This window comes from Parambassis ranga, chromosome 13 (genome assembly GCF_900634625.1).
Source record: "Parambassis ranga chromosome 13, fParRan2.1, whole genome shotgun sequence".
Lineage (NCBI taxonomy): Eukaryota > Metazoa > Chordata > Actinopteri > Ambassidae > Parambassis > Parambassis ranga.
The window spans coordinates 5,172,213-5,183,300 of NC_041033.1; the positions used below are offsets into that span (position 1 = coordinate 5,172,213).

An 11,088-nucleotide genomic window follows, 5' to 3' on the forward strand; every position below is an offset into this window, starting at 1 on the left:
AGGGCTGACTTTGTGTCTTCCTATGCTTGTGTTACCTATCATTAACTATGTATGGCTCTGTTATGGCTTGTGATTGTCAGATAACAGAGGGTATAAGAAGGGAGCTGCTCAGAGACAACCTGAGCATTTCTTCAGAGACTTCCGTCTGTGTAACTGACTGCAACTTCTTGCAAGAATAAAAGCATGCCAGTGATTAACAGCAACTCACCTGTAGCCCTTCCAGGCTTTTTAATCTGGCATGTGTTGACTGTAATCCCCTCTGCACTACGCTGTGTTTGTGTTCGGAGTTTATGTTTTATTGTATTGTTCTGGTAAAACTTGCATGGCTCCAGGCCTACTGATGCTCTTGTGTCCTTGGTAGTTTCCGGTTGTGCATTTGTCATCCATAAAGAGCTGCATGGGACATTTCAAAACAATGTTTTCATGTAAAAAGTAGATAAAATCGTGAAGTGTATTGTGTGAGGCACATATTTGTCCCAATAAGAGCCGATTGTTCTCTCACAGTCAAAGACAGTTGAGGGGACCGAAGGATGGCAGCGTCCCTGGGGGGATCTCTTTCAGCACCATATGCTCGCCTCTGCCGTTGAATCTCTCTCACGCCAACTGTTGCACTGCACCGACCTTTAACCTCAGAATTAATATGCACAGTCACAAACACACAGCCAATGCATGTGGTCAGACAAGTCCTCCCTCATCTCTGATTTTTTTTTACCCGCGAAAGCTAAACCTGGTAATGTGTTCAGTCTGTCGACTGTCAGTTTCACTCAGCAGATTATAGTGACATGCATTAGTTTGAGTTCCCACAGTCATTAAGCCTGATCTGTATGCCTACCTAAACACCCCCCGTTTTATGGATTATCTAATTAAGCGCGGTAATATTCTAATTAATACACATTTATGTCATATCACCACAAACAGGCAGTGTCAGTGTGTGTGTCAGTGTGTGTCAGTGTGTGTGTCTGTGTGTCAGTGTGTGTGTGTGTGTCTGTGTGTCAGTGTGTGTGTGTGTGTGTGTGTGTGTGTGTGTCAGTGTGTGTCTGTGTGTGTCAGTGTGTGTTCTCAGTGTGTGTGTGTTCTCGGTACGTGTGTGTCAGTTTGTGTGTCTGTGTGTGTGTGTCAGTATGTGTGTCGGTGTGTGTGTTAGTGTGTGTGTGTGTCTGTGTGTGCCTGTGTGTGTGTCTGTGTGTTTGTCAGTGTGTGTGTCAGTGTGTGTGTCTGTGTCACAGCTCTTATGTAAATAACGTTCATTGTCATTTTCACCAGATCATAATGTGCAGTAACAGTTCAGTACTGAAGTCACATTATTCTGTTCTTTATTCAAACATTCATTCACCTTGTGTTCATTTTTATTGATCTAATTTTAATAATTGTATATTTTTTTCTTCTTACAAATGCTTTTCCTGCTGTAACACTGTGAATTTCCCTGAGGGGACTAATGATGATCTTATCATAAAACAAGCAGCTCTTTTCCTCCAGCTTGCTGTTTGGTGACAATGACAGTGGCCTGTTCACTGTCACTCTGTTCTGGCAAAGTGAACTTCAGTGAAGCATTCATTGCATGGGGAAAAAAAAAAGTTTCTATCCGCAGGCCATCAGGCTGCTAAACCACTGACTAAACTTTGAACATTTATCATGGAACATCATTGCCACAAAGCCAAAATTGCACATATTTGTTTCTGCTGTACAAAGTAAACATATCTGCACACTCTAAAAGAGTTAGTGGGACAATTAGCTGACAGACTGGGGGATGCTGAAAGATTCTTACTTCACTTCAACCAGCTACAAAAACACCTCCTCTGAGTTTTATTTCCCCACTCTAACCATGCCTCCTCTGATGTCTGTAGGTCTTGATAATCAGGCGTCAGTCAAAAGCCATGAGGCCCTGTGTGTGTGTGTGTGTGTGTGTGTGTGTGTGTGTGTGTCTTTGAGGAATCTGAGCCTACTTGTGTCCTTTTAAACTGTGACGCTCCTCTGTCAAATGGTCACCAGCAGCTTTGATCACCGTGTCTCGTCCGCTCCCATTTCAATGTGTTTCCTCTGACATTCACACACCCAGGTCCTCCTCCTCTTCCTCCACCCCCTCCACCTGGGACACAATTGCCCTCACTTCAAGCAGTCCGACATCATCTGACAACAATCACGGTGTAGTTTCCAGCTATGATATCGAGAGATGAGAACGTCACTAAGCGTGGAAACATTTATCTTGTGGGACTAATAAAGGTTTCTTAATCTTAATCCGTTACATCAGATTTTCTACCAGGACTGAGGGGCCATGTGAGGAGAAACCGCAGGTCTGTGTATTGACGGCTGGTCCAGGCAGGATCTAACAGGCATTTGTTAAAGCGGTCATTACAAGTGAAGTGAGAGAGAAGACACGTTTAGAGAGGTGCGACGTGTCTTTCATGTGCACACACAGAGGAGAGTGCTGAGGGGTAGAATATAGAGAATGTTCGGGATACTTTTAATGTGTCGTGTATTACACGTCATTGATTAAATAGTCAAAAAATACCAAAACAATAGTATAGAAAAGGTTAAGAACTGTGCAGAATACAAAGTCTGATTCTGTCTGTGTATGAGTTTCATTACTATTATCTTATTCTCTTATCTTTTATGGGGAATGTCTAATCATTTCTTACCAAACTATAACAATTTGAACCTTTTTAGGCTGTTTCAGTCACACCAGACATATCATCTCACTTAATTATTTTATTCTACAAATTCAGACATTTGACTTGCAAGACACTTCTACACATCATTACAACATAAAGTGGTCATTCTTAAGGAGACTACTCGTCCAATAAACTACATGAATTTATGAAATACAATAGAAAATTTTATATTAATCGGAGGCATTGCCGAACTTCTGTTTCTAAAAAAAGAGCTTTTATCCTCATACAAATCCCATATACACAGAGTTATATAGACAAAACAAGTGTCGAATGTTCCTCTTCTGTCCTTTGTTGGGTAATTATAAGTGTGTTGAGAGTTTTTTTTTTCTAATCCCAGGAAACATCACAAGAGGGGACGCCACAATGTCCAGAGGAGCCCAGGGAGATGCATGGCCCCTCTGATGAGACAAAGGAAAAATCCACTTTCTTCCATTAATAATTTTGTGTAATATTTAACTGTTGACTTCATTTACTAATTTCCTTTATTTCCCAGAATACAGAGGGAAGGCTGCTGTATTCTGTATATGGGTGAAGACAAAATCCACAGTGGTGGTCTTCTCATAAAACCATCATCAGCTCCAATGCAGTGTGGATAACTGAAGCTCTTTTGTCTCTTATAGATCTGAATATTGGTCATCATTGCAGGAACCCAGATGAAAATCCATGCGAGTGGTCAGTTTTCTTAGCTGGGGTATATGAGTCCAGAAATCCTACAGCCCCAAATGATGCTCACATGTTGTAGGGTGGAATTTTTTTAGTGTACCAATCATAAAAAAGAAAGCCCACAGTCTCTGCTTCATCATATCCCAAACGTATCCATCCAACCCTGCCTACCAAGGTCTCCACATGGACCGAGGATAGGTCATGGTAGGCATGCTCAGGGCCTCCCTGTTCTCCATGCCCTCTGTGGAGCTCTGGTTGTGCTCGCTGTCGGTCTCGTCCAGGTCGGAGCACAAGTCCTCGCTGGACATGGTGGAAGGGGCCGGGGAGAGGGCCGAGGACGAGCCACTGGAGATGCTCCGTCCTCCTGGAGAAGCCAGGTTCATGCAGAGACCCTCGCTGCCTCCGTTCCAAGTGCTGCTGTTGTTCCCTGGAGAGTCTGTGATTAGGTCCATCAACACATCCTGGAGGTGGTCCTCGTTCAGGGGCATACACTCCAGGAGGTGGTTCAGGAGCTCGGCTGCCACTGTTGCGTCTATCCCAGGGCAGTTGGACACAAACATGTGGACCTCGTGCATGCACTGGATGTAGCCAGCTGCAAACCTCTCACTGGCTTCTCGGTTAAGTGTGTCTGTTTCTGTGGGAGACATTTCACATTTGTTTAAAAAACTATATAATTTCATTATTAAAAAATGTTATAGCTACAACATAAAAACATGTGCAAAGTTGGTGACATGAGCTATTATTTGGGCACCACCCCCTTAAGATGAATTAATTATAGATTAGCCTGTTGCCTGTGAGTGATTTTACTAGAAGATCTTTAATCCAAACTGAGTCAGCTTCTTCAAATACAGATTATACAAGCTGATGTCAGTTCACTGGTGGGATATCACCTGGAAATTAGAAGATGTTGACTCTTTCTGTATAGATTAGTTAAACACCTGTATGCATCATAATCCTGATAATGGGTTTTTTTAATACCTCTACAGATTAGTGGGGTTCAGTGGACCTAATTGTATCTGTGAATGTGTCCAGACCTTGATTTCTGTTCTTCAGTATGTCCTCCACCTTTTTCACTGTCATCTCCAGCACTTCTGCATTCTCCATCTTGGAATGAGACTGTGGAAACAAGCATATGACATGAGCTTCATCAGAATCCAGGGCCAGTTGAAATAAGGTGCAGTGTGTGCGCCTCTGTACTCACGTCTGCATCTGCCAGCAGAGTCCGCAGCTCCAGCAAACTCTCATTGATGCGGGCTCGCCTTTTCTTCTCCACCAGAGGTTTCCTAGTCTGCAGAAAGACAGAGAGGATCAGACCTAAGTGACAGAAAATGAACTCAAAGACAGAAAGGGCCGTCTGTCCACATCACGGCCATTTCTCCTTCTTCTCTGGCAGATTAAAGTTGCAAATATGAGTTGTAAATGAGTGAAAACATCATTAGTATTCATGTGGAGCAAAACACTCCAGGCTTAAAACTCCGCAGACGCAGCGCACAAGTGGAGTGACAAGTGCGTCATTGTGTCCAGAGAGTGCCATCATCATCAGTCCCACAGCAGGTACCTTTCTGTCCGCTTTCTGAATCCCGTAGTAGGACTCATCCTCATCCAGTCCGGTACTGTTGGGCCGAGCCGAGGGAGCCATGTTGGTTGGATCAGCGTTTCTGTGGCTTCTCCCACTGCTGCTTTCTGCCTCCTGAGTCTTCCGCGAGGGGCAGCTGGCAAACGGAACCGGTTACAGGCAGAAAAAAAATCGACAAACTCGCAGACAAGGCGAGGCGCCCTGTGTTTATTGTTCAATCCTAGTGAGACGTGCTGCTGGCGCTGAGTGGCTGTTGTTAGTATTTATAGGGGCTTATTAACATGTGAATAGGGGCTGTGCTGCTCTCGCTGGGGGACAACAGAGCGCACACGGCCGGAGCCAATGAGCGCTCACTCCCTTTGTCTGCGGTCAGCCCGGTCTGCGCCCTGAGGAGCTGGACGGGCTTTAATCAGACAATTTGTTGTGTTTGGGGAACGACTGCACTGTTTTCCTTCCTCTGCTCCTTGGTGCCAATGCGCACTGTTCATTCAACTGTGCAGCATTCATTAGAATGGAGGATGGTGATGCATTTGAATGTAGCTTATTTTAATGTTGATTTATTCTGAAGCGCCACTGAAGATTTGGTTATGGAATAATCGAATAAAATTGCCCTTAAAATAAGAAGTATCACTTTATATTTGTAGCTTATAATTCATTTTTTTGCTCACTTTCAGTGCACATTTTCAGATCAGATTTTTTTTCCTGCCCTACCCATTCTTCTTTCCGTCGGCGCTTGTGTCCGTGCCTCAGCAGATTTACCCGGCTGTTTGGCGGATGTAACGCGATGCCTTCAGTTGGCAGCTGCTGCTGGCGGCCCCTCGGCCTAAACTGAATCAGCCGGGGGAATTAAGGGCCCTTCTCCAAAGAAAACGACAGGTGTTGGCCTGCGCCTCGTTTGTTCTCCCCGTTGTTTGGTGACTTCTGATTTGTGTGCAACTGCATTCTCACGTTGCCTGCTCTGCTACGAGAGATTATAATATCTGGTTGTTTTTTCCTATAATCTCCAGCATCCATGATGTTGTTAGTGACTGTGATGCATGTGTAAACTTGCAAAATATGAAGTGGTAATAACTAAAACAACATGGCACTGGTTAGGACATGTTTGATAAGCATGGTTTTCTGCGTTTGGATGCAACACAATGACCATTTGTATTTGTCTAGTAAGAGTTCTCAACCCCCCTGCCCTTGTTTATGTTTTGAACCTTATTATCATGCAAATCAGCCATACAATAAGGCCGCTCGGTGTACTCTAAAGAGAAACGCGCATGATTCTGTACAGCCCTCCAGGTAGAGGCACTGATGTATTTCCAGGTGTTCTTTTACGCACAGCATTTCCACAATTACGCAGCATTTCCGCACAAAAACAGTGCTAAACTGTATATTGTACTCCAAATGAAGGAAGCGCTTCAGACCTTTGAAGTGGAGTTTTTTGGCACCTCGCCACCCCCTAGATCCGTGTTCCAGGGCTTTAATGGTGTGTGGACTGTGGAGAGAGCAGCTGTCTCGACTCGCTTTTGTTGGAGAGCTCAGCTAGGGGACCAGACGTCCCCCTCTCACTGCCTCAGTCTTCAGACCCGCCGCCTGGCTCCATGTGGCGGCCATCATAACGGTAATAATAGAATGGGCCATATGCACCCTTCTACTTCCCTGAACCCGATGATGAATAACATCTTTGTAAAAACGCCAGCGCACTAGAAGACTTTTTGACCATATGAGCCACCCTGATGGTTTTTGCCTGCAGAGGTATAGGCATTGGTGCCCAAAACTTGAACCTTGAAATTGTCCTTGTCTTTTCAACGTCAAATCACACATTACTGGCAATGACTTCTAATTACAAATTATTTGTTATAATTAACACCTCTTAGAAGTTTTGACAAGCACTGGGATGGTTCCCACAGAAACACCTCTCCTCACTTATCTTGTGGTTTTATTGACCCAGGTTTTCTGATATTAAAGATGATTAAAGATGTGACTGCACTTCCTTTCAAAGTATTGATCAAAAAATAGAATTTTAAAAACTCGAGAGCATGATGTCTTTTTTGTCCTGGTTATGCAGGATAACCCACAATGCAACCTTTAGGATGAAGTTATACTGAAACAGTGTCAGAATATGTGTCAAGAAGATGATGTATCATTAAGCAAATGCTTCAGCTGCACATATTTAACCGAAGCTGCTGAAGCGGCAGCAAACAGGCATGAAACAACAGTTCTAATATGATGGTGCCACCCTGTCATCAACTTGTTGGTTAATAATATAAAATATATTCCATTCTTTATCAGTGAGCTGGTTCCAGGGTTCTGCTGCTGTGCCTGCACTTAATGGCTTACTGGTACACTTCCCATATGTCCATATGTCATGTACATAAAGTCTATTGTGCATGCTCACTGTCACACAAGGCTCATGGAGAATAGAGCCTTCTTTCACATTAGTATTTAGTCCGTGCTCCTCACATAGGTCAGAAATGTCTCTTATGTGCCCAACTCTCACAGTGTCTGTGACTTTATCTTGCTGCAGGAAGTCTGTTGACTTGAGTTTGTTCACTAGAAACTTAACAATGAGCTGGATGATGCTAGGATGCAATGAGCAGCAGAATTGGTTTTACGGTATTTCATTTCATTAAAAAGTGTCACCTATAGCTTTTTACTAGTAAATGTCTATTGCTACCTAATGTTATGTTACAAAGTCCAAACAGACATTGTATCACAGCAATATCAAGCTGTAAAAAGCACTATTTCAAAAATATTTCAAAAATAATAATAATAATAATTCAGAAGTTCTCCAAGTCACTGTGAGTGTATAATTATTTTATTATTTAATTATTATTATCATATCATCATTTAGGTTAATTATACAGCAAAGTAGGAAAACATAGAAACCTATGCAATGCCAAGTAAGTGGTCTAAGAAGCAACGTCATGCTTTATAATATCCAATAAATAAAGCTGTTAATACAATAAATACATGAAAGATTAATAAGAGCCTTCTATAATGCAGGCTACAAGAAGTCGACTTCTGAAGGGAAGTACTGAGAAAAGGTCTGTATAGAATCATTATAGCACACCTACAATATAATAACTGGAACAAAACTGCCCCACACGTTTGTCTTCTGAGCAGCATATCTATAAGATACATAACAGAGGATGGTCTAACAAAACTGAGATCAATAATCCAACAGTTCACCAGGGCCTCCACATCTCCAGCATCCCCAGGTGGGAGCTGTGCAGTGCTGGTCTCTCCTGACGTCCAGCCACGTGGCAGGAGGGTCCCTCTCTGCGCGGCTGCCTCCCAGCCAGGGGGTCACCTCTGAGGGGTGTGCCTGGGATGGCTTGGCTAGTTGGAGGAGGGACATCATGTCTTGGAGATGGTTGAGTGAGGGTCCGCTCTTCAGTGGACCTGGGCAGAGACTTGAGGAGGTGGTTGAGCAGACGGGAGCCCAGAGTTTTGTCCATCCACTCGCAGGTGAGGAGCATGTTGTGGACCTCGTGCATGCACTGTATGTACCCTGTGCTGTATCTCTGCTGGGCCTCCAGGCCTAATGTGGTGTCTGAGTGGGAAGAAGACAGGAGGAGTGAGGCTACATGTGTCACAGTGACCCCTAGTGGTGACGACAAGGCCTAGATTTAATAACAGTGTGTGAGTTTTTAAATATGGCTCAAAATGCATAAGTCCAGGGTTTACTGAAAACGTTTCCACTTCTATCCATTAACAGTGACCTGTCTCTGATCGTTACTCTTTGATGAGATGTGGAACATTTTGAATTGCACGTGCCGATGCTGCCCCCTGCTGTCTGACTGCCAACTAGGTCAATAGACTTTACCCTGTATACCTCTGTGTATTTATCCACTTGTTACGCACAGTTTTTCTTTAATATCTCTGGTAAATGAAACTAAAACTGAAGACAGTACGTGAAACCACGTGACACAAAGACAGCGCCACGTTTCTTACCATTGAGTTTATTATTCTGGATGTTCTGTAGATGTTTCACTGTCATCTCCAGAATATCCGCTTTCTCCAGCTTGGATTGCTGTAGAGAGAACAGCGACCTTAAAGTCAGTCAACCTGATTCATAGAGAAGATAAAGACATGTGAGGGTAAATATACTCACGTCAAGCCTGAACGCTTCAATCACAGTTTCTTTCAGCTGATCCAAACAATTGTTTATCCTCTCCCGGCGCTTCCTCTCAATGAGCGGCTTCCTCAGCTGTAAGAGTAACGAAATGACGCTTGGATAAGAGGTGGAGAGGCACCACGCCGGAGCGCGCAGGCACAGCGAGCTAAGAAAGAATCTCATCTGTAGTATTTCCTTGTGTAAAATACCTTTCTCTCCTCCTTGGCATTGGGATGTTTCTCCACGTTGTGCGCCATAGATGAAGCAGTCATGTTTTTTTTTCCTTGGTTGCACTTTCTGTCCCTTCTCCTCTGAATCTCAGCGCGTCTCTAGGGTCCTCGGCGCGGCACGACCCTCTTATTTATAGGGCGCAATTAGCATGTGAATGCTCCAACTCTTTGGCTGTGGGATTTTCCCACACACGGGGTCCCATCAGTCAAGACTGACAGGTCACTGGCTCCATTCAATAACAGAGAGAACCGTCCTAGAAAGAGAAAAAAGTGCTCACAAGCGACAGATGTCCAGCCTGAAACCATGCACTACACCCCTCCCTCCAACCCTCCACACAACAACAAAAAACTGCAGTTTCCTCTTCTCCCAGGGATGAACAAGAGTGTGCAATTACCGCGCTTTACTCCGGGGAGCCCCTCGCCCATTCTTTTCAAGAGCAACATTACACTACCTGCAAAAAGGCCAAACCTATTTCCCCAAAGCTCACAGGAACACACAATACACGGACAAATCACCTGAGAATATATCTGTTCACATGCAGGATGATTTTTTTAATCAGCCATTAGCAACCAAAGCCTGCTTTAATCTCCAAAACGCGCAATATTCAGCATTCCATAAGAGATGCTGCGGGAGGAGAACCTGAACACATCACATCTCAGTTTGAAGCTTTGATCACATTCCGTCTTTTCAAATGTTAGACATCTGCTATAAACAGTTAGCGAGCAGATGTCAGATTGACCAGATGTCCCCCAACCTTTGGGTCCCTTAAAGCGAGGGCCCCTGTTTCAGAGCCACGCGACTGCCAGGCGAATGCCGGGTCGTGGGAAACGGGGCCGAACAAAGGCCGCTATTCATCCAAACCTAATCGGCATGAAGAGAGTAATAACCTCTAGAGTGGGTGGACACTGCGGCTGGGGAGGAGAAGGAGGACGCTGAAGCTTTGGCAGGGGACCAGTGGATGACCAGTGGCCATGCAGGTGTTACATATGCAGCCTTTAGGAGAGCACTAATAAGGTTTATTTAGAGGGTCATGGTCGTTACTGGTCAATTTTAATATTGATAAGTAGGTTGTATTGATTCACCAATTAATGCCTCTGAACAACTGATCACACACTCCTTGTGCATTTCATGTAAACTAATTAAATTAATTAATTATTATGTGAACTATTTTTTTTCATTTAAAGTCAGGTTTTGGCCACCAGCAAAAGTCTAATATTCATCTCCTGTTTAACTGCTAGATGCCCCACTATGTCTCTCAGTGTGTTACTATGTCTCATGTTGTTGTGGTGCAGGTCAGGTAGTGTACAGTGATGTTTGCAGAGCATTTCACTAAAAAAAATAGGATTATACTTGAGAAAGACAAACAAACTGAAAGTTCCTCAAAGCTGAGACAGACTCAGATCCAGCTTAAGTCTGCATAGCCTGTATGTCTCACTTCTTTAGGCTATTTTTTAGGCAACGCACTTTAAAAAAAATGTATGGAGTTTTTATGCAAACACTTTAAAGTTAATAATTGACTTGGGGTATTTTTGCAGCTCTGCACCGTCCATGCCACACCTGCTTCATGCAGCTGATCTTTCACCTGTTATCTGAGATCTGAGGAGAAAAAAGAAGTTACACAAAACTTGCACTGTTAAAGATTAAGATTAAGATTAAGAAACCTTTATTAGTCCCACAGTGGGGAAATTGCATTTTTGCAACAGCAGATACAGACAGCAAAGGATAAGTTAGGAAAGATACATGATAAAATAAACTACCAATAAAATATAGAATAGAATAGAATAAAAAAAACAGTTTACATATTAACAGTTATTGCACAGGTGAGTGGAGGTAGAAGTGGT

The 11,088-nt window shown here is 43.5% G+C and overlaps 2 protein-coding genes across 2 annotated transcripts; both read right to left on the reverse strand.

Annotated features, from left to right (window-relative positions):
* Positions 1–2,984: 2,984 nt before the first annotated feature.
* her13 (hairy-related 13) lies at positions 2,985–5,251 on the reverse strand. The gene is made up of 4 exons (XM_028419998.1): positions 4,891–5,251; positions 4,534–4,620; positions 4,367–4,448; positions 2,985–3,966 (listed from the first exon to the last, which is right to left on the reverse strand). Exons 1-4 carry the CDS (start codon positions 4,969–4,971, stop codon positions 3,500–3,502), a joined length of 717 nt encoding a protein of 238 aa, XP_028275799.1. The 5' UTR covers positions 4,972–5,251; the 3' UTR covers positions 2,985–3,499.
* A 2,833-nt stretch (positions 5,252–8,084) lies between these two features.
* her8.2 (hairy-related 8.2) lies at positions 8,085–9,342 on the reverse strand. Its single transcript, XM_028420287.1, has 4 exons — positions 9,226–9,342; positions 9,014–9,109; positions 8,854–8,932; positions 8,085–8,452 (listed from the first exon to the last, which is right to left on the reverse strand). Exons 1-4 carry the CDS (start codon positions 9,286–9,288, stop codon positions 8,085–8,087), a joined length of 606 nt encoding a protein of 201 aa, XP_028276088.1. The 5' UTR covers positions 9,289–9,342.
* Positions 9,343–11,088: the final 1,746 nt, after the last annotated feature.

Bases quoted from the DNA above. Each gene is read 5' to 3' on its own strand.
- her13 (XM_028419998.1), bottom strand. From the start codon at position 4,971: ATGGCTCCCTCGGCTCGGCCCAACAGTACCGGACTGGATGAGGATGAG. The intron at 4,621-4,890 runs GTACCTGCTGTG...GTCTTTCTGCAG, and splicing joins TTCAGAAAGCGGACAGAAAG to ACTAGGAAACCTCTGGTGGA. The intron at 4,449-4,533 runs GTGAGTACAGAG...TTGTTTCCACAG, and splicing joins CTCTGCTGGCAGATGCAGAC to TCTCATTCCAAGATGGAGAA.
- her8.2 (XM_028420287.1), bottom strand. From the start codon at position 9,288: ATGACTGCTTCATCTATGGCGCACAACGTGGAGAAACATCCCAATGCC. The intron at 9,110-9,225 runs GTATTTTACACA...TTACTCTTACAG, and splicing joins ATGCCAAGGAGGAGAGAAAG to CTGAGGAAGCCGCTCATTGA. The intron at 8,453-8,853 runs GTAAGAAACGTG...CTTCCCACTCAG, and splicing joins CCAGAATAATAAACTCAATG to ACACCACATTAGGCCTGGAG.